Source organism: Amblyomma maculatum, chromosome 9 (genome assembly GCF_055883805.1).
Source record: "Amblyomma maculatum isolate TAMU_Amacu chromosome 9, ASM5588380v1, whole genome shotgun sequence".
NCBI lineage: Eukaryota > Metazoa > Arthropoda > Arachnida > Ixodida > Ixodidae > Amblyomma > Amblyomma maculatum.
This window is the reverse complement of record NC_139352.1, coordinates 49,501,674-49,524,709: the sequence shown is the minus strand read 5'-3', so window position 1 is coordinate 49,524,709 and position 23,036 is coordinate 49,501,674. Positions and strand designations below refer to the sequence as shown.

At 45.7% G+C, this 23,036-nt stretch overlaps 2 protein-coding genes across 4 annotated transcripts in view; both read right to left on the bottom strand.

Moving 5' to 3' along the window:
• The window catches only part of LOC146179023 (putative ATP-dependent RNA helicase DDX43), a 61,660-nt gene extending 61,045 nt beyond the window's left edge, over positions 1-615 (bottom strand). The window contains exon 1 of the mRNA XM_084578736.1: positions 531-615. Within this exon, the coding sequence (XP_084434862.1) occupies positions 531-551 (21 nt within the window). The 5' untranslated portion in view covers positions 552-615. The remainder of the gene's footprint in view (positions 1-530) is intronic.
• A 4,251-nt stretch (positions 616-4,866) lies between these two features.
• Positions 4,867-22,532, bottom strand: LOC146179022 (stromal membrane-associated protein 1). 3 transcript variants are annotated; one of them, XM_084578733.1, is made up of 11 exons: positions 22,270-22,532; positions 21,381-21,514; positions 19,117-19,202; positions 17,277-17,364; positions 16,160-16,237; positions 14,891-15,023; positions 12,319-12,645; positions 11,125-11,201; positions 10,100-10,240; positions 8,544-8,731; positions 4,867-6,028 (listed from the first exon to the last, which is right to left on the bottom strand). In XM_084578733.1, the coding sequence occupies exons 1-10, from the start codon at positions 22,385-22,387 to the stop codon at positions 8,549-8,551; spliced, it is 1,365 nt and encodes a 454-aa protein (XP_084434859.1). In that variant the 5' UTR covers positions 22,388-22,532; the 3' UTR covers positions 4,867-6,028; positions 8,544-8,548. The 3 variants fall into 3 exon arrangements, with proteins under 3 accessions (XP_084434859.1, XP_084434860.1, XP_084434861.1); XM_084578734.1 differs by having other exon boundaries at positions 4,867-5,935; XM_084578735.1 differs by having other exon boundaries at positions 10,100-10,237.
• Positions 22,533-23,036: the final 504 nt, after the last annotated feature.

The following is a 23,036-nucleotide window of genomic DNA, read 5'->3' as shown; positions in this document are numbered from 1 at the left end:
ATCGAATATAATACACCAATCTCTCCAACCTCGCGAACTGCTGATTTGTGCGCAAATTGGGAGAGAGGGGCCTCTAAGGGTCGCCAGGTTCGTCCCCATACCTTCACTCTGTCGGACCTGTATGCGCGTCGTTTTGTTGGTTTCGTTGTGAAAGCGACACTACGTACGTGGCACAGCGTGGGCCAAGCTGCCGCGTGACGTCAGAGGCAGCAGCTGAGCTCTCCCAAGGGACCCATCTATTAAAAAACGGCGGTCTCCCTTGGAGGCCCCCTAGGGCCTTACTGAGGGAGCGGAGGGGCCTCTACACCGACGGCAATAAAGTTGTCTTGAACTTGAACTTGGGGATAAGAATATATGTTATTTGTCCTAGTGAAAGCGCACTGGTGTCTACCACCGGTATGCATGTGCATGCTATGACTGCTAGTTTCAATTAGATAACGCGTGCGTGGAAAAAAAAAAAAATTAAAGGAATTACATATAGCGTGCTCCCTTTTGCAATTATGTCCGCACCGGTAGATTGGATTACTCACCGCACGCGATGTCAAGTTCATTTGGTGCCAGTCTTTCGCACACACATGTGTCCGAACGAGTAGTTCACAAAGTCTGCTTCAAAGGTCCCGAGAGGGGACCTCGAAGACGCACTTCCGGATACTCGAATGTGATCAGTCACGTACATGACGTGCCTTCCGATCCTATAGTTCTATTGGTTCCTGTTATTACTCTTCCATGGGCCCCATCTCGGCGGCTATGCTCCGTCTATTACGCTCGGCAGTCTGGCATCACCGTTTGGCAAGCTGAATTCTTTCTGTTCGGTAGTCTCCGCTGCTCCCTTCGCCTTTCTCTCTTTGCTGCTGCTATGCGCCGCTTTTTAGGCTCTGCGGTGGCTGCGTTTCGATGGAGGCGAAACGGAGGGACGTCCGTGTGATGTGCGATGTCGGGCACGTTAACGATCCCCAGGTTGTCCAAATTACTCCGTAGCGCCCCACTATGGCTCCTCTTTCTACTTTATCTCCCACCTTCCTCAGTTCCATTGCAGTGCGGGATCAGTGTCCACAGAGCAAGTGCGACGTACAGACACGCCGCCTTTTGTAGCGATCGAGATATCTTCATTACGCGCGTCTCGCTGTTTCGCCGTGGCTGCACCGTGAGCTGTTACCTAGCAACCGCCGCAGCACAACGGGCAGCTGGCGCGCGCCTCGCCGCCGCTCCGAACGCCAAGATGCACAGCAGACTATAACGCCTGAACAAAAGCGGTGGTGGTGAAAAACTTTATTAATGCGAAAGCATTGCTTCGCTACGGTCGCAGATTTCTGTCCGCAGACCGCGTCCGCAGGCCGTGTCCGCGCAGATCGCGTCCGCAACTCGTGTCCGCAGGCCGCGTCAACAACATCGTGTCCGCAGCAATTGTAATTGAGAAGCGGTAGAGGTTTGTGAGTAGTGTCAATCGATACAGGGTGACGTCCGTAAATATAATTAGGCCAATAAGTTAAATAGGTAATTAATTAGAGGCAAAAAATGTAAAAGTTGTCCGCAGCAGTTGTAACTGTGAAGTGATAGAGGTTATATATGAGTGGTGTCAATCGATGAAGTGTGACATAATGTGTCCGAAAAAACTATTAGGCCTATAAGTTAATTAGGTAATTAACTAAAGGCAAAAAAATGTTAAAGTTTAGTCCATCCATCCAAGGCGAGAATGGTCTCATTATAGTCAATGGTTTGGCGCCACATCTGTATCAAATACTAAAAGAGTTAATTAAATCAGTCAATTAGGGTGACTTCAAGGATGTGACGTCACGCAACCGGAAGTAGAGCCGAAAAAGGTCATAGGAAGTGATTGGCGCGCAATTTAAAAGTACCAATGACTGAAACGGGTAAACAAGAAGTAATACCCCGCCGGGGTGGCGCAGTGGGTACGGCGCTCGACTACTGTTCCCAAGGACGCGGGATCGAATCCCGGCCTCAGCGGCCGCTTTTCGATGGAGGCGAAAAGCAAGGTGCCAGTGTGCTGTGCGATGTCAGTGCACGTTAAAGAACCCCAGGTGGTCTAAATTTCCGGAGTCCTCCATAACGGCATCTCTCATATCCGGAGTCGCTTTGGGACGTTAAACCCCACAATCCAAACCAAGAAGTGAATTAATGTGACGTAGAGGATGTGACGTCACGCAACCGGAAGTAGAGCCGAAAAAGGCTATAGGAAGTGATTGGCGCACAATGGGAACCACTCCCAGAAAGTAATTGGATTTATTAATACACGTAACGCTTTAATAGCTGAAGAGGCTGCGATAGCGCTAACATGTACAGGCACTAAAGCCAGAACTATCCTTTCAGATACTAAGGCGGCTGTTAGGAACTTCGGCAAAGGTCTAATTTCCAAGCAGGCGGCCACTCTACTGAGAAAGCACCCGCTAAACCGGGAAGTTTCAGTCATCTGGGTTCTAGCTCACGAGGGTCTACCAGGCAATAAGGCTGCCCATCGCCTCTCTCGAGATGTATACACCCGAGCGGCCATAGAGACTCCGCTACCCGGAGACAAAGACTCCCTCATCACCTACAAGGAGCTCTCTGAGACTCCCAGACTAAACAGAAGGATCTATACACCACCAGAAAGGTCCCCCAATACCCTCAGAATGCAGGGCCTGGCGAAAAATTCAGGCTAATCGTTTCTTTACTCATGTTACTCTGCATAATGAGTTGACTAGGGGACGCTTGCAATCTCTGCAACGTACCTCTGAGTCAAAATCACCTAATCTGGCAATGGCCCGATTCTCCGGGAGCTAAAGAATCTGATCCCCTTGATCAAATTACCTGGGAGTCCTACATCCGCAGCCCAAATGTGGATGAACAAAAGATCATTTTACGCCTGGAGGAAAAGGCTTACTCCAAGACCTCTGCGGCCACAGCGCAGTTAAGCCGGCAAGGAGACCCTCCCCCTGACTAAGCCCCTGCCCCGAGGTCCATGTCGGTGTAAATAAAGTCTTCTCACTCACTACACAAGAAGTGAATAAAGTGAAATCCCACTCCCCCTTTCTCAACTTATGCCTTGTGGCAAACTTTTCGAAAAAAGAAAAAGAAAGAACCAACAGCAGCATCCGTGCTTTCGCATTACTCCAATGCAAAAGCACGGATAGTTGGTGTCAACTGGGCTAACTGGGGGCAAAACACAACTGGAAAAATCAAATGGTAACAATTGGAAATTTTCCAGTTGGAACCAAATATATATTTTTCGACTGGGTTGCTATTCCATCACATCAAAATAAATGTTGTATAAACATTCCGCCTTCGCGTTGTGTTTTGGCTGCAGGGGCCTTGCGTGTGTGTGTTGGGGAGGGAAGCTTTGGTGAAACTTCGCAGAACCCTGCACACGCCTACGAGCCTAGAGTGGCCCAAATCTTACTGCGAAATTCTACAGCACTATCAACTGAGTAGGCAGGTGGCTGCTGCGCCAGCCCCTACCCTAAATAGCAGGCAGGCTCTCGCCTGGTGTTGCCTTAATTCAAACTGGGATATTTCCACACCCGCTCCTGGTGGGCTCCGAGCTAGGAGGAAGATCAGGATTCTACATAAACCAGCTGTGACTCGAGAGGGATCCTCGAACACATCATCTGGGATCCCTTCTCTCCCGTGAGGGGCCTAAATCTGACGCCGTAACTCAGGGAGGCCATGCTGCGCTGCTCGGACCCTGTGGGCTCCACTAGATGCCATCCAGCTGGCCTGGGACGCCACCGGCCAACAACGTCCGTCAGCCTGCGTGGGGCCCCTCGCCAGCCGTTCCAAGCAACAGCGGACCAGGGCTCCTTTATCTGCTGGTGTAAATAAAAAAGTTCTACTCTTATATTGGAAAGAAAAAATATTCAACTGACAACTTTAGTCCTTTTCTTGCTATATTTTCCATTAACTTCCATTTTTAATTTTGATTCAGTATCTTAAGTGTCTTTCTACTCTGCTTGCTAACCTCGCTCCTGCTTTGATCATTTTAATTCGCACTAATTCTTATGCGAACATTGTCTAAAAGTAAATTCACAAAAAAATACACTAACGTGACAAGTTTGAGGTCACAGTCGTCGTTTGGCAGCGAAACCAGAACTGGACATTTACCTTGTGTAATTATAAGCAAGTAGTAAGTGTAAGCAAATATTAGGAATTATTCACTACAGTTTTCTTAAAAACTGCACCAAACACACAAACAGTGGTCACAAATCTGTTTTTTTCCTGTGCATGGCCTTTACTACTGGCCTAATTACGAACTCTAATTTATTTATTGTCAGTCTTTTCTAAATTTCTGAAAGGCCACCCGGAATAGTCACACTAACAGCCATAGCCTCCTTGAACAGCATGAACGTGTATGCGTTCCTAAAGCTAGAGAGATTTAAGGGACCACCGACAAAACTGACAAGGACTCCCACCCACAAGGTATGTATTGTGTAAACGACAACAACGCTGCTTATTATTAACGAGAAGAATATGCTAGAATGTTATGAACTTGGAATGATGCATTGCTGCAGTAACATTTTAGATATTCAAACCAATCTTCCAATCCTTTTCAAACTGTCATGCATCAGACAAACCACAGCTTTTTACATATGTCCCAAAGTGATTCAGTACATGAGAGATGCCGCAGTGGCAGATCCCATCTGATTTCGAACATCTGGGGTTCCTTAACATGCATTGGCATCCCACAGTACACTGGCTTTTTGAGATCTCCCCTGCACTGAATCGTGGCTGACACAGCCGGGACCAATTCCAGTCCTCAGCTTAGTAGACGAGTGCCCTAACCGCTGAGATGTCACAGCAGGGCAACGTAGAGAACTGCAAAGTGTACATGATGCAAAAATGTGCAAGCATTCAGGAAGTTGACACAAAAGAATCTCAACGTAATGTCACTTTACTTCCTTGAAAAAAAAAAAAAAGAAAAGCTTGCACAACAAAAAGGTTTACAAAGCGATATTAGCCATTTCATTTGCCTATGTACAGACAAGACTGCGTAAAAAACAAAGCAATATGCAACAAGTGGAATGTATGCAACAGCACACTTGAAAAACCTTGCAACAGTTTCCATTCATGCAAAACAACCTATTATAAAAGTGACGGCTACAGCTTTATCAAAACGCTTGCTCAGTCACGAAAAAGGGACAGTGCTCTTTGAAGTTGCTTCGTGCCTTGAACACAAGTTTTGCAACATCTCTGCGCTAGCTTTCCAGGTTACTCCTAAAATGCACACAGCCCACGGGCATCGAAACATCAAGAGTTTACCATTCTTAAAGCTCTACCTACTCAAGCTCATGTTTCAAGCCAGTCGAGCTAAATGGGCAAGTTGACAAAAAAAAAAAGTAAAGGGGGCAACAGACAACAACTACACATTGTTAAAAATAGTAAGAACAATATAAATGAAACAAATACCACATGGCTGTGGACACGATGTTCTGTCAGTTTTCCAGTACGAAAAAAAAAAAAAAGGTAACATAGCTCCGAGTGAAGAACAAGAATGAGCCCAAAAGCATAGTCCTCCCTCATATATTCACAGGTTCCATTTTCTAGGAGTGCAGAAAGCCTAGCAGCTCCTTTTCAGTCAGTTAAAACAGACAGCAACATTAGCTGTAACTTTTTTGTCCTAGGAAAAACTGTACAGTTACTTCACACTTAAAGAAAAAAAGTAGGGGGGGGGGGGGAAAGGAGGTTTGGGAGGCTCAAGAAAACAACTTCAGAAACTAGTCGTGGGCACTGTGGCAGCATTGACTTCCTCCCTCACTAAGCCAGGCATAAATAATATAACTTAGCGCAAAAGTGGACAGAACGTTTCTTCTTGCAACCGGGATTCCATGTTTCGTGCAGGCACCCTCGTCAGCTTCTTCAGTCTTCCGGGCAGTGGCCCCATAAAAGCTCGGAGGCAGGGGCATCGTGGTAAAGGCGGGCAGCCCTTCGTGGCAGCAAGCCTCATCTGCCCATCACGAGGAGAAGGAGGAGGAAGAGGAAGAACAGAAGTGACGACCGAGCAGTGCACATGCAGCCAATTTTTGCTTCTACAAGGCACCTGCAGACACCAAACACACGTGGCAAACAGCGGTGAGAACATTCGACACATTTCAACGCGTCAACTGGAAACAGTATGTGGGGCCACAATCCAACCCTGGTCACCAGCATAATCCCTCTTTTACAAGAACACTTCCAATCCTACTCGATCTGAAATATTTTCAACAAGGATTGAAGCACCCCGGTGCTATACTGTCGTTTTGAATGACCATTGAAAAGTTTCCTTCGTGTGCATTAGATGGCGTCGAGAGTAGCGACGGCCGCTCTTGAATGTGCTTGAAAACTATGATTGAGGAAGCGGCTTCGAGCCAAGCAGGCTCAGGCTCAATTGCACTTGAAAGTTGTGTTACAACTGCAACTTGCACTGAGCTGAATGCAGATCGAGCTCAATAAGGATCGAAATTGTTCATGTAACAGAGGTATTAATACAAGTCCCCCAAAGCACTCACTGGTCAGCTGATTCAGTGGACATGGTTGTGGCATTTACTCCAAGCTTTTCTGCTTAAGAAACAATATAGCAAAGCTACCTATCAGCTAGTCTACAAAATTCAACCTGTGCACTTGTATTAGAAAACATATCAAGCTACGAAGTTTAAAGAAGGAAGAGAAAAGTATTCACAGTAAAAGCTTATTCATTCAAACTTTAAAGGACTGGAAAAAAATGTTGAAATTATTGAAAAGGGGAGTGTGGGGGAGACAACTTGCACTGCGGTTTAGGTACCAGGGTGTCTAGCAAATCACTATTTTCAAAATCCCCAACTTTTCCAGGTTTTCCCTCATTATTTCAGTTCAATTTCCCTAGCGAGTGAAGAGGCTCAGAAGTGTAGCTGCTGATGATAATGGGCATAGACGAAAGCTATCTATTAACCACATTCTGCAATTTACAATAGTAAAAAAGCTGTCATTAGTGTTAATGGGCGTTAAGAATGTCAAAAGCTTACTGAGAATTAAAAGCGCACCGATAACAGCCACAGAGCACGTAAGCCGCCCACCCTGTAAACAGCCGAGCCAATTCAATCCAATAGGGCTGCACGCATGTGCTTGTAGTTACGCGCTGGCCGCTGCCGATGCGGTTATTCCTGCTTCTTGTTGCGTACAACTCTCACGTAGATCTTCCACTTGTTTTATTGAATACCCACCTCACGGGTGCATTGGTTCTTCTATTGTGGCAGCTCAGCCATGCGCTGGTGTCAAAGTAATACATCGCGCTTCGCCTTGAGCATTGGCGAGACAGCAGAGCAGAGAAGAAAAAAAAAAAAAAATATGCATGAATAACATACTTGCTGTGCGCCAGCTTAAAATGAAAATGCACTGCAGAATATATTGTGCGATTATCCCCGACTTGGCGAAATTTTTTATGCTTTCCCTGACATTGCACTAATGAAATTTCCCTGACAATTCCTGGTTTTTATGGTTGCTAGACACCCTGCATGCTTTGGTGATGACAATAGGGCAACAATGACTAATTTTTCCACTTCCATCATTGACTTATTGCATGCACAGTATATGAAACTCAACACAACTGCTATGAAATGACAGGAGGGAAATCATGGCATCCTTCACTGCGCAACACTGTACAGTAGCAGAAAGATTTTTCGGACTCCAAGGACCTTATTAGGAACAGTCACACAGCCCATAGGAGCCTGTGACCATGGCACGAAACATGGAATATTTAAATTCACACATAATTACTGGCCTAAAAAACAAAAAAAAATGTAGGGACAAGGAGGCGAGCAGAAGAAATGGCATTGCCGCATCATGTGATCTGCAATCTGCAACGAAGCACCAACTCTGCGATGGCTCGATATCGCCGTAGCCAACGAGGCCTGGCATGCCAGCAAGAAGTGCACATGATCTCCTCAAGGCGGTGGCTGCCATGTACGCGCAAAGGAATCGTATGGCTGCGCAGATGATGAAAGCGATGCTTAATTAGCAGCTTTCATGGGTATGAGAGATCGAGTCTTCAGGCAAAGTTACTGGTCCAGTGGCAGTTACAAAATGATGTCCCACGACACTCTGAATTGCAAGGCGTGATGAAGTATGATGAAAGCTATGGCGATACCTGGCCCGAATGTGACTCGAACGAATATGCAGCTTCGCACTTTGTGATCTTTATTGGCCGGTTAAAACGGCACAACACAGCCACCGATGCCAGTCAAAAATCCGAATATGCAACATGCGGATGCGGGATACTGCAAACAGATAGTTTGGAAAGGTGTAGGGAAGGGGTGACAAAATCCAACCGGAGCTATCTACGGCAGTTTGCTGCTAAAATTTGGGAAGGAGGTCCCGGATCCGGAATGACCTCCGAAACTAGCCTCCGAAAAGCGCATTAGTTTTTTTTTTTTCTTGGCAAGTGGGGGTGGGGTACGGGATATTACGGACTCCAAAAATGGCTTCGCAGACCTCATAGGGTCCATCCAACCCAATTTGAGGACCTTTACTCAGTGGATACTTCCCAAATATGAGCCCCGACGTATACCCATATCTGTGGACCAAAGTTGCACAGAACCCACCAGCCTCACTGCCACAGATTGGTGGAGAGCGTATGGCTCTGGTGAGCAGGGGTGCTGAGGGTGGCCCAGGGAGTAGCCATGTTGGCAGGCACCGCGTAGGGCGAAGGACCCACGCGCCCCATGGCGGCAGGAGGCCAGACCGCATTGTTGGCTGCACCCAGTTGCAGTCCAGCCATTTGCTGCTGCAGCTGGAATAAAAAGAGATGACACAAATCAGTGGCAGCGCCAAACAGGGCACGAGCAGTCGTTTGCTTGCTCAGCAAAAGCCACACATGCATCGACAAAAGTTAATCCAGCACTGCACAGGCAATGAAAACAAAAAGTTCTGAACTATCAGCATTTTGCTACTTATCCCTATACTACAGGCATTAAAAAATAAAAAAAAAAAAATAAATAAAAACTGGTAGGTTGAATAAAGGAAATATTACAGACTAAAAATTCAGTTTCTTCCCAGAGTGTGAAGCAAGAGTGCATCGGCTGTACATTCAAAATAACATCTGCTATGCAACAAACTGCTGGTCATCGCAGTTTGAAGAATGATTTTCTGATTTTGCCTAATTGTAGCGATATGAAAAACAAAAACACTAAACAATGCTGTAGTGCAGTGGTTAGGGTGCTCAACTTCTCTGTCCAAGGATGCAGGATCGAATCCCGGCCGCGGCAGCAGCTTTACGGTGGAGGAGAAAAGCAAGGCACCCATGGGTTGTGTGATGTCGGTGCACATTCGAGAACCCTAGGTGGTCAACATTTCCAGACCCCGAGTTGCTTTGGGACGTTAAACCCCATAAACCAAACCAAACTAAAATGCAATACATCCCCACTGACCTGCTCAATAAAACAGAGTTTCAAGGTATGCAAAGCACCCAAATTACTGCGAACTGCAAAAATGTAAGACTCCCAGCTAGCTTCACTTCTCACTGGCAGTGTAGGAAACACAGCTGGCAAAGAACAGGTGACAGAGTTGATAACACGATGGTTAGCAATTACCACTGCCATCCCCATCCTGGCCTCGGAAATGCAAACTGCACTAATTGGTCCGGCTAAGCTCCATAGAGGTCTTTGTACAAAAAAGGCCGTTACAGAGAAGCACACTTTAAAAAAAACGTGTACAAAAAAGCACACCTTCACAAGTACTTTTTGCCTTTCTCATTAAGTCTGTCCTGGAAAAGCCTGGGAAATTTACCCTACTTTCAGCCCAAGCTTCGAAAGCCAACGCAGGGTGACACATCAATGGCTGCTACTGTCGTTGAGGAACAGACTCAACAGACACAGGAACAGACTTGCTCACTGGTATGCAGCATCACCAAAGAGCTATGTAAACTGTTGGTTGATGCCCCTCCCAAGTTCTCACAATAAACAGTGACAAACATATAAAGCCTACGGTGCAATACGAAATGTGTCCAACTTTAACTACATTTCGGGCTACGAGAGTGACGTCAGCGAGAATTTACTTTTCAGTTCCGTAGCTGGAAATCGCTTTTTGCTTCGCAACCAGCTATTCAGTATTCGCACGCACACTCCCACGGTTGGCCATTTATCAGGTACTGGTGAATTACCTGAGGCAAGTGGAAGTTGGCAGGTTGTGTAGCCACTGGACTTGTGTAACTGTTGCTAAGGAAGGGGTTGCTGTGGAACTGTGGCACTTCACCCGCGGGACCATCGCCACTCACTGGCATGTGCGGCTGTTGCGGCTGCTGCTGCAAAAAGGACACTTTGCTGCCGAGGTCTACCCTCCGCGATGCTACAGAGCAGCACAGGTGGCAGTACTAGCACTGCACTTCAAAAACTATAAATAGAAACCCAATGAAAAGTAGACACCGACAAGTGGCATACCTCGCTAATAAAAAGAAAAAAAAAAAAGAAAAATAAAAGCCTAATTTTGTTCCAAGAGAAAAAATGACTGCTTGGCTCTTTACAACTATATAGGTGAATGCATATTTTTTGCAGAGATGATAGGATATGAAAAAGAAGCAGTTTTCCGCTGCCATACTAGATTCAAACTAGTGAAATAAAAAACAAAAAGAACTCCATGGCCGCCATACGGGCCACGATTTGGAACTGAATGACATTACTTGCGAAATGAGCCGGCAGTGTCGATGCCTGCATATCATTATTTGTCTTAACTGGCTTCCAAGAGCTCAGTTTTCAGTGAGGGCACTGGTTGCCATTGAAATTCTGTAATCTACAGATACAAGCTACCTCCAACATATCCTCACTGCAAAGGTCCAAAGGATCAAGGCACAGAGGAACCTGGACCTCCAAGTGGAAGAAGTCAAAGCATGGTTTGCCTAGCAGCTCCAGAGGTGAAGTCAACCTAATTGCCAATGGCTTCCAGAAATACACAGGGCCACTGTCAAACAGCCGACATTCTTGCATTACCACGAACACACAGGGGACTGGCCATTCTACGCCCTAACAAGATCACCAGACTGCTCAGAGTCACCGCTAAGTCGAGCGGAAAAAGATGACTGAAGCAAATTCCCCAAATCTTGCTACAAATTATTTAGCACCGACAGCTTTGTCATTTTTTTTTTTTTTTTTTTTTACAATGCAGGATAGCACACCATCAAGATTGCAATACCTGAGGAAGGTGCATGCCACCTCCAGGCATGGATGCAAGGCCTTGAAGAAATGCATTTGGCGGCATGTAGCCAGCTCCTGCAATGACAATAAAACGCTTAGAAGACAAAAAAAGAAAAAACAATCAAGATCAATGCACAACAAAAGCACATAAGCCTTCGAACTGCAGAGAACACCCGAGCAACGCAAGTCCAGTGGTGACACGTGCGGTCACCACTGATAAATGATGCAAAGGCAAGTGTTCTGAGCAACCCACCTTGGGTGGCTACTAAGGCTTTCTTCAGCATGTAACGTAAAATTTCAGTTAAAATCAGTCGCTCTAACTAGCTAGTGAATAGGCAACAGACACACATGACTGACAAGCAGACTCATTGTGAGAAGCAAAGCTCCTTTTGTGATCGCACAACAGAACACAAGAAACTGCTTGTCAGGAATTAAGGCTGCTCCTTATGACAGCATAAAACTGCCTAACGTGATCATCTGTTTGTCCCTTACTAAATGGCTTTCAAAAACAGTGACTGAACCTTGTACACTCAAATGTTCCCCACCTGAAAAAGTGGGCCCATCAAAAGAGCAAGTGTTTAGAGAGACCTAACACTGCTTCATTTAAAAGGAATTACAGGAAGAAACACTGCAGACAATTTTTACCGAAAATATTCCAAACAGTATGCACCCACATTTATGTACCCTGATCCCGGGAACCATGATCAGCGAGCATGATGGCAAGATAGGCAACCTAGCTCGAACACTGCCTGGATACAGGACGGCTGGTACGAGACTTGATAGAGAAATCTGTAGTTATAAAAAAATGCTATCTAATTACAGTTGCCAATGTTGTGCCTGCATCTCGTGTATTCTGTAGTTGAAGAAAATCCGTGATTAAAAGCCTAGCTTTGCTACACTGTGAGCATACCAGGCAGCATTTCATAGGCAAGCAGCTGCGAAGCAACACAGCACGTGTCACAACTTGACTCCTGCCAACTACCACGATGTGTGGTCTCGTGATATCCCAATCAGTGACCGGCCATGTCACCTATTAACCACCACCACCACCACCCGCCAGAGGCATGCTGACAGTGCCGCTAACGCCATCAACGCCGACACTGGACTCTTTGCAGAGCAGCAAGCTTAACATTACCACTTAAAAATTATCTGCACAGATGATGATACCGATACCAGCGGTGCCGAGACTCACCCGGAGCCATTCCATAGATGGCCGGCATTGGCATTCCTGCGGGGGCCGCCGGCACTGCCCCATAAGCACCGACTGCAGGCGCCGGCTGAGATGTGCTGTAGAGCGACAGGATCGACTCCTTGGTGAGCACGTTGCGCTGGGTCGTAGTACCCTCCGCTGGCGTGGTCTGGCCAAAGAAGGCCTTCTCTTCTGCGGCGGAGGACGCGTCCGAAACACCAGTGACGGGGGTCGTGGCGGAAGCGGTCGTGACGGGAGCGGCACTCAGGAACTCGTCAAATGGGTCGTCTGCCGGCTGTGCGAGGTCACCGGTTCCCGATGAAACGACGTCTGCACGCGTTTGGACGACACAAGCTGTTTTTCTGAACACTGTCTCGGCCGACCTGTATGCAGCGTTTGAGAGCCGCTTTTGGCGCAACTAGTTTTTTTTTTTTCCGAACTATGTACCCTCTCACTCACTACTTTCCCAAGGTGTACACCTTTCATTAGAGGCAGAGAAAAGTTACGTTCCACAACTTTGATTACCAAATAAAGTTGGGTAAATTGGAACAGATTCACGAGCAACAACAGTGCGCAAGACAACATGAACTGGAGGAAAGAAACTGAACAGAACAGGTCACTGCTTGTCCGACTCAATTTCTTCCTTCCAGTCCATGGCTGTCTTCGCAATGTTGTCTGCAATAGACCTGCAACTCTTCACTGTTTATGACAATTATGATTAACTATTATGTAACACCTTTGCAATGCAACAATGCCTAGCAAACATTATCGCCTAGTGGAACAGCTTTAGTGGCTTATCCCGCATGCCTGATCTAGTGCTCACTGCCTTGACCTTCGTGGCCTTCCCATCATCAAGACAGTACCAACCACACTGCAACAGCAGATAGCACAAGCTGCGCTGTAATCCGCGACCTACACAGAGCACAGTGTCCACTGTGCATCTGCCCTTGTTGCGAAGCTCAAATGCCCATTTTGCTCACAAAGCCAGTCCCCTGCTGATCAAAGCAGCGGTTGGCAAATGCGTGGAAACAATAGAGAAATACCAATAAAAAAATTCCAGTCCAGTGGAGCATGCCGTTTTGTGAGCAAGTAAGTTGACGCTGAAGTCTGAGTCCACGGCATTATGCGCATTCTGGAACACGCCTTCCAGAAAGGAAGCAACGCACGCACGCACACGCTACCACAAGATCCCAACTTGAGACTTGAAAACTGATTTCAAACCATTGCAAAGGAATTCCGTACACAGAGCATCGCCATTCATGCAGTATTGATTGGCCAGAGAGCTTGCTTTTGTAATAGAGGCTGCCAAGTTGCTGATGCTTAAAACAATGCATGAAGTGGGTGCTTAATCAGCTGTGCATTGTTGCTCCATATCAAGATTAGATATCAGATCCCTCTGCACAAGTGAGCCTTTTAATATAGACATGCCCAACTTTGGACCTAGCAATGCACAAAGCCATGGATGTAATTTTGTTATAATGAATTGAGTGTATATCACCAAAACCTATCAGACATAAGAAATCTATCCGACTGCTCATCTTGTGCTTCTCTTATACATCACCGGACAGGTAAAACTTTAGGCGACAACTGTGGTGTGCACCGAACCAGCCCACATAAGTGTCAACACAGACTTTAACCTTGGGGCCCATATTCCAAAAAGAGCATGGAACAACTCGCACACAGGAAGAGAGAAACTGAGGGCCGACTAAAGAAAGCCAAGAGCAACTGAGGCCCAGGAATGCAAAAGATTGCTTTTCTTTATGCTGATATTGACTAGAATGGGAAATTACCGTATAAACCGTATTATAGGTCGCGTGGGAATAAAGGTCGACCCCATTACCTTCCTTGAAGTGAAAAGTGGAGAAGCGCATATATTTACATCGGCCGTGTCCTTGCATCACCGGGCTACAATCTCACGAAACGATTCTAACGATCTCAGCAGCGTCGTCTGAACACTACTTCTTGCTGCTCACCACTTCCCGTGTGTGTGTCATCTAGTTCCATCAAGCGTATTGCTCACGCAGCATTTCTTGAAAGGCTGCACGCAAACAGCTGATTTTATTCGCGGCACTGCACGTTGAACCTCCGATCTGTCGCTGAGAGAGCGGCCATGTTGCCGTTCGCTTCGGCGAACATCACCTTTTTCGGAAAGCCACTGTAAACTGCACAACATGCAGTTATTCATTGCAATAGAGGCATTTTATACTCTCATAGGTCAAACGAAAGAGCGCACGCGATGATAAACGAGCTTGAGACTGAAAAACAATGCCAGCAACTGCAGGATGTCGATACGGTTTTGGCTGTCCGTTCACGAGCAGGCTCGCCACTTGCTGCCAGACTGTGCCTCCAATTCTGCTAAAGACGGCTATATAAGACTAGGGGAGACTTCAGCTTGCCTCTTTTGAGAAAATATTTCAACCTATATTCTGTTTTATACGGTAGTAACATATCAGTTTATATACAGGTCATTTTTACCAGGGGGAACAAATTTCCTAAGCCTTCTTTTGTTTCGATGACTACCGATTTTTCTCGCATGCAAGCTTCAGGTAAAAAAGTTTTTTCTCTGGAAACTTACCAAGACCAAGCAAGTCTGCTGTGTTCTGAGAGGCCACTGCCGTGTTGGCGACCGGGCTGGGGGCCGGCGTTGAATTTCCCTGGGGCCTTGGCAGCGCCACCTTTCCTCCTCCTCCTGCTGCCGCCGCCGGCGCCTGCATGTGGCACAGTGCTCTAACCTCTGCATCAATTTCTTCCATGGCAGAATTACCAAGGGCAAATACAATGTTTCAAGAAAACAAACAGGTAAAGCAAACCAAGTGTTAACCTGTTCTCAATGAGAGTGGCATATTCACACATCTGAACTTGTCACACTTTCTGTCGAAATATTTTGCAACAACTTTCTTAATTTGCGCAGTGATCCGACATCGAAGCCAGCGACTCATTTCTCTTGCTGGCAGTCAAGGTATCCTTAAATTTATGTGAATCATAATTATCTGAGTAATGAATTCATGTGTTCAGTTTCTGGAAGGATATATTTTCAGCACTACACTTTGCAATGAACCCACCCCCCAATTTACATAACCTGCAAAAAATAAATATGGCAATCAACTTTCTATGAAACACAACCATATTTCTGCTGCAATGCAGATTTTTCTGGGTGAAAATCTAGTCAAGAAAAAATACATTTATCCTAGTATATGTTCTAGAATATGAGGAGTAGGTTCAGGGATGGTGCGTTCCATACGATGCGGTGAGGAGGCAGTGTCGATAGGTCTCTGATCACTGCTGGTGGCACTGCTGTAGCGTAGGCTGTAAGGCTTGCCACACCCGCACTGCCTATGAGTCACCAAGTCACCTGCAGCTTTTTCTGTTGCTGTGTTTGCAGTGCTTTGCTATTCTTTCTAACTTTGTGGCTTTGTAAAACAGAGGAAGCCGAATCATTGGTGTTGCATTCTCGTAGCCGCGCAACCGCGCCATTGAGCTATGGCCTGATGGTTGCTACGTCGTTTACTCCTGTTAATCCACCGACAACCCTTGTGTATAAGAACACCTATATGGGAAGTAAGTTAAAATATGGAACCTTATTTATTTTTCTGACAATTCTACATAGAACGTACAAGGCGCATTTCATGCGGTCATCGTCAGCACGAGACGTTCACTCGCGGCTGCACCCTGAACCCACTACTCATTCTAGAGTACCATAATCCTAGCCAGAATTCTCCCGCAGTAGGCAAGGCAGCCTAGCCAATTTTTTTCATTGGGTAATTTGTTTAAAAACCACAACAGCCTGAACGAGCTCGGAACTGAACACACTGGAATTGTCAACGTCAAACAGCTCCAGACTCACTGGGATATCGGTGTTCGAAGTCTTCTGCTTGGGCCGCTTTTTATCCTTCTCCTTTCGACGGTCTTCCTCGATGTCAAACTAAAATCAAACAAGCATCCGTGTTCACCCAGTGCGTAACGATCAACACTGGTTGTGCCTCGCACGCACGCCTCTGCTAGCGGAGAACCCTGACATATAGCTTGTCTCCGCGGCTACATACCGACAACGGCTAGGAGCCACTTTCTGCTAGAGCACTGCAAATGTGACAAAGCAGTAATAAAAATTAGGCCAACGCCTAAGCTTCACCTACGGGCTAGCCGCGATAGCACCTTTCACCACCTTTTTATTCCCCAAATTTCTGAAAAATTTTTGAATGCGAGATGTGTGCAGTTCCCGCACGAGATGATGTAGTTGTGACTTCATGGCCCTGTCAGCTAATCAGGATTTTTTCTGACTACCATTTACGGCTGCTTTTAAGCAAAATGAGCTGTATACGTTGCCTTGTAATACTAATCTACTGTTGTACACCACTAAATCTAAGCTTATGTATTCCTTCTACTGGCCCCCCAAACCCATTGATTGTCAAATGTATACGTATACCAAAGCACTAGTTTTGACATAAAACAGACTAGTGCAAATTGACAATTTTGACAAAAAATTGGCCAACAACCAAGTGAGGTGCTGTGTGCCCAAGTGTGAGTTGACAGCCCAAGCTTCTTGCTCTTTGTAACCAGTCAGAGCAAAGAACTTGCAGCATCTGACGCTTTAGTGTAGCAACAGTGATTGCAGTGTTTCACAAGCTCACAACATAAATCTTGAATGTCTACATCACTCTCGAAATGACAGAGGAACAGAACAAGAACACACTGCACTAGCAATGACCTGGCATTGCAACCGGTATAAAAACGCATCTGATGCTTCAAAAACAAAACAAAAAACAGCAAAAGAATTCTATCTTCCAACATAAGAGCGGGGGCACCAAAAACATTCTACAGCTATCCTCTCATTTACAAACTTATCCAGTCTTTGTAAAGTTTAGAAACACATTTTACACGAACAAGGCTGAGCTTCAAGAGAGAAAGTGAATGATTTCAGAGCACATTATTCCACAAATGACAAATGAAGCAAAATTACTCACTGCAGGTGGTGGCATAGGAGGTGGGACCCACTCTTTGGCTATGTACTTCTTCTGTTCATACTTTGAACGAATGAAGGCCTCTAGGGACCTGGGAGCGAAAAGTGCAAAATGTTTATTTTGCAAAGAGGAAGACTTCATCAAACTCTAAAATACCCAACACTACTACGGCAATTTTGACAAGTTATTGCAAGTGAACATTTTATGAGAATTATTTTTTTTCAATGCAAAGCACCGAAAGTGAATACAGCACAAAAAGGATGTAGAGGCGCACAGCAGAGAAACATGTCGCCTAAAGACATCCGTTACATTCTACTATCAAGAAAAGTCTGAAAAGCGCAATTCTGCCAAATAATATGAACGGCTCAAATAATTAAGGATCCATGCATGCCGCAAACTTCCACATTCACAAAATTCTATACCCAATTATTTTCTTTACCATCCGAAGATTCTTCGACAACAAAAAAAAAAATCAACCTCAGAATTCTTAAGTATTGCCAACATGCCACCCCACGTTGAGGTGGCATGTTGAAGTGGCAAGAACTTTATGTGTGCTGAGCAACTTTAGTGACTTCCATCTCTTCCTTGATTTAGAAAACCTATTATTTCTAGACAAAATAGCTCAGCCATTCTGTCCAGGGATTTAAATGCAGTCAGTATCCTTGAATTCCCGAAAACAATGCTGAACATTAAGAAAATAAAAGGCACTGCAAGGGGATATGAAAGGCCTTATAGAAGAACACGAAGCCTGTTTACATAGAGCAGGAAAACCACATGTGCAAAACACATAGCAACATCCCCCGAGAACTCCACTAATTGAAGCATGCATTCGAGACTATCACTTTTACATGTCTTAGAAATAATAGAAATATGAGAATGCAGTGCAGCAGCACCCATTTCCCCAGTCCACACAGTCGACCTGTACGATGCCGCAAAGGAGCAAGTCAAACGTGCGCTCACGATCATTCATGTTGACGCCATGCTCAAAGAGGACCTCATGACATAACAAGGTAAAGTTTTCAGTGATGCCACATACTGAAAACTATCGCAAATCAAATGCCTCTGGTCAACAAGCCGATCAATTTGATCTCTCATTTCCTTTGATTCAGAAGGCTCGCGTTGAGTGGGGGCATAAAAAAAAAAAAAGGAGGAGGGAATCAGTAGTTAATCTGCAAGTTTATCAGTAATTTTGTGTCCCTTCAGAGAGCACTTTCACATTGAACTGGAAGTGCAGTAACAAATACTACTTGTGAAGTTTAATCCCTTTCCCAGATCTGTTATCCATCATAGTTATTTACCCGCAAGAAAACTTGCACAGCTCGAAAACAGATCACGCTCGAAGCGAATTTGGGAAGGTCACAGCCTGGATTTGCTTGGCTCACGAGTGCAAGCTAAATACTGACACTGAAAGGAAAAAGAAAAAGCAAGGGTGCTGCTACGTTCAAGAAACCAAGGATCTGTTGCTGAAAAACATTTCTACGCCGTGCGAGCAAGTGTTGTAAACGAAGGGACAATAAATCTGTTCCGTTGTTTTGTTTTTGACGACTGTGTCGACTACAGAACTTTTCTTCAACAGAATAGCGAAACTTTGGATTACCAAAGTTTCACTACTCTGCCTGCTTGAGTGATGTGCTTTGCGTTCATAATGCCCCGTCAAATTTCTGAACACTGAAACAGTCGCAATAAACGTTTTACAAAAAAACGCACCTATTGAATAAAAGTTTTGCTCAAGAGACGCCCTGCTCTCAAAGTGGGACTAAACGCAGCCACACCTGGCGTGCACAGTCACGCATCACCAGGGGCCCCCGTCACAGACTCTCAGAAAAGTGAAGGACAAACGTACGAATCTGTCTGCGGTCGCCTGAAGTTGTCAGGTAGGTTAGCCTCGTAGACCGCCCTCCCCTTGCTGTTGCCCATTTGCTGCAGGCACTGCAGAGAAAAGCACAAAGGCTTATTAATCAGCACTGGACAGCAGTTGGCCGATCTGCTCGTGCAGTAGCTTTAGGCGTGCGCAGGCCTCTGTTCTGCCTCCGCCCAACAAAGTGAGCTAAGCTTCAAATGCCACACACACTTCATTATTCTGCTCACTTGCAAGGCCCTTAAAACACTACAAAAACAAGAGAAAGCTCTAACAACTTTCTTGGTGGCCCAATTCAATCAGCCTCATGATTTAATTTCATGCTACGTAAGTGTAGTAAGAAAATAACTCTTAGTCTGTGGTACAACAGCAGAGCACACATTCACAGATTTCAATTTCACCCCAACTTTGATGTAGGTACAAAAATAAAGAGAAATAGCTGAGGCCACAGAAGCTAATTTATAAAACACTCCAGAGGTTTAAAATGCAGAACCGAAAAAGGCCTGTTATACGATTTACTTTCGATGGCATGCACATGAACAATGAGCGGGGCCTTGTGTCGCATAAATCGACAGTAATATATTCAGCAGGACAAAATACAGCTTTGTTTACTAAACAGCAATAGATATCAAACAAAATATAGCTCCTCTCGAAATGTAGCAAGGTACTTACCAAGCAAAAATGTAATGGCCACAAAAAGATATTGCACTATCCTTTAGCTTCACTGCAGCAAAATGTAGCTGATATATGAAATGAGCATCAGTCAATTTTGTCATCTGATACAGCCCCACAAACTACAATGGCCAGTATAGGCATTGTGAAGGAAGTCTCCAAAAGATGCGACTGCAGCCAGGTTTTCACGCCGACAGTTAAGCAGCACCTTTAATAGGCTGCCGCAAGCTAGCTTTTTGACTTTGTGAACGTGACATATGGAACCTGCTCATATCTTTGTCTTAATACGATGAATCCACAGCCAAAACGTCAATAAACTGTTTCAAAAACTAACAACTGCTAGCCTTACAAGGTTAACCCTCGCCATTTGAAAGAAGAAAAATAAAAGAAAAGAGGAGGAGACATGACACTTATAAGAAAGAAGGTGGGAAAATAAAAGTGGGGAAGATAGGAAAAGGAGACTGCCAATTCCCCTGGTCAGGTCAGCCTGGAGGTGCTGTCTACAGGAAGCGTGGGCACGTAACCTTCGCCGGGGGGCCTTAGAGGTCAAAATTCTCAGCGCTGGCTCTACCACCAGCATCTCTCCTTTCTACCAAACATGGTTATGCTACACATGGCCAAGCACGGGTGCTTGGGAACCGTAGTACTATACAATATTTTAACTGCTGCCCTTTGCGGAGGAGAACAGCCACGTTTAAGAAATTATCACAGCATTCGGACACAGCACTGCTTACAAAGATTTAGGCAGAAAATTGAATGACATGCTTAGGACATGCTCTACTTTTACTAAATCAAGTAAATTTTCAGGAGCATGCTTTTTCTCCTTTACAGCACTTGTCAGCAGTGTGGTAAAGGAGCATTCAATGTTGAAATATGTGGACCTCCCAAACAAGTCACCAGATGACACAAAGCTGGCCTAAAATTCAGAGGGGATAAATGACAAGGAGGTGACATTAAGAAGGCAGTTCTACAAAGAAACTTTCGCGAGATCCTCAGTGATTTGTAACAGGGCACCAGTTTACAGGGCAGGCTAGACCGAACTCAAGTGCCTACAGCAAGTTCAAATATCGGTTCAAAATTAAAACTGCTTTGTAGTCTGGGAGACCTGATTGTGTCACTTCCAGCTGACAGCTTGCTTCCGCATGAGTTCGCCCGGGAAACAGAAAAACAGCCTGACATGATTACAAAGGCGTGAGCAGAAGGCTGCCCCACCTTGGCGCCTGAAACATGCCTCAAAACACTTCATCGAGCGGACACTGATAACATGGCGCTGTAAAACATTGCCGTCTGGCGCTGCGTGGCGGCAGCTGTTCGGGACGCGACAAAAAGGCCGCAATGAAAGCATGCTACGTAGCGGACGTCAAAGCACAGACTGTAGGAAAGAAAAATAAAACGAGTACTGCAGGGCCGAATGCGCGCGCGTGACCTCCGAATCATTCTAGGTGCTAGTTTCTAGCAAGTTTTGTCTTCAAATGTCAAACTGTGGTCATGCCCGATGCATCGAATTAGCTGAAGAGGCCAGTAAGTGAACTGGGCACTGCACTCAACGACGGAAGTAAATATTGCTTTGTACTTACGGCCACTTGCTCCGGGGTCCAGGTGTCCAGGTTCACCGACTTGACCCGAGATATGTGGACACCGAGGTTCCGGTGAATACCCGCACAGCGGATACAAAGGAACATGCCCAGGTTCCAAGATGCCCATCGCGGACCTAAGCGGGTTAAAAATAAAGCGCAACAGTACGGTAGAATGCACGTTGAATAAATGCTTTCTTTTAATTCATGGCAGTTCTTGTTACGCGTATTTTAGATTACGACTTTTCAGTGCCTGCTAGGTAAATTCAGTGTCCAGCCAAGCCAACAACAATTAGAGAAGCATCTTCACGTCATTGCAATCTTTACGTACTCGTAGAAAAGATTCACGAATGCAATAAAAGCTCAGAGCAACAGCTTATGCGTGACCGCATGAGAAAACTGATCAATATTGCTGTATGTAAGCATGCTCGCCCAACTGGCAGATAAAACGAGTGTGCGCGAAATGCTGTCCGCCACAGCGGCGTCAACCGCCCCTAGTGAAACGCGAGCTTGTTTTCTTCAGTCGCTGTGGAAACAGCGGTACTAGAACGAGGGCCGCAGTAGCCACAACGGAAACAGACTGACATACAGGATTCTCGGGAACACACCCCCTGGATAAGCGATTTGGTTTCCCTGAGCGCGCACACATGACGACAGCGAGGACATCCACCTCCCTCCCCACTATTTCCCTCGCCAGCAGCGCGCGACCGATTTGGCAACCCGCGTACGGCTACAGTAGGAAATTATTCAGGAAGCAAGGTAACTGAAGCGGTTGAGAAGCGTTTAAAGTCCTACATCAGGGGAAGACGAACCCTTCCGATAGTGAAACAGCAACTGCTCTAAGCCTTGTGAACAGAAAGTGAATAAAACTCGCTACAAGTCTAGCACGAACCTTTGGCGTCGCAGTCAACGCAGTACTTGTTGTCCTCTTCGCGAAGGAGTTGCCCTAGAATGGCCTGGCATTTGTCCTGTATCTGCTTTTGCCTTTCGCGTTCAGACTTGCTTGCCATCACGAAGCGGTCACCACGGCGAGCACACACACGATCGAACCACGTATGGCTTGGGCGCCTCGCAACTGTGTGGCAGGCAGCCGTAAGCGAAGACCGACACCAAGCAAGACTGACTGCCGTGCACGTCACGATGACTAAGGAAGTGACGCAAAATAATCAGAAGTGCCGGAAGCGCATATCGCAGAGGGCGCTGAGAGTGGCTGCTCAAGGCAGCTGGCTCAGGGGTTTCAGAACCCAGGCTCAGGGGCCTACAATTCCTGCAGTGCTGGACGTTGGACGAGGTACGGTAAACGAGGAGAATGGACCGTTAAAAAGCAGAGCTATCTGATCAAAACTAGTTGGCAAACTTTGCTGTAAAAAAAAAAAAAAAGTTTTGCAATGCTTTTTTTTTTTTTTACTTCCAGATTGTTACGCCATCTAGACACAAAAACTGAGGACATTCTGTCCTTGAAAACATTACTTTCTGAAGCGCATTTCTTTTACCTCATAATTACCTCTACGGCTGTTGCGGCTCTTTTCAACAATTTTCAACTGATTTCGTTATCAAATGCTTGTGAATTATCAACAAGAACGCCATAGAGGTAAAAAAAAAAAAAACTACTAAAACTACGCTGACTTACAGTGGTCTTATACTTAAACCGCGAGTGTT

Bases quoted from the DNA above. Each gene is read 5' to 3' on its own strand.
- LOC146179022 (XM_084578733.1), bottom strand. From the start codon at position 22,387: ATGGCAAGCAAGTCTGAACGCGAAAGGCAAAAGCAGATACAGGACAAA. The intron at 21,515-22,269 runs GTTCGTGCTAGA...TAACCCGCTTAG, and splicing joins CGTTGACTGCGACGCCAAAG to GTCCGCGATGGGCATCTTGG. The intron at 11,202-12,318 runs GTGAGTCTCGGC...TTGTCATTGCAG, and splicing joins CATCTATGGAATGGCTCCGG to GAGCTGGCTACATGCCGCCA.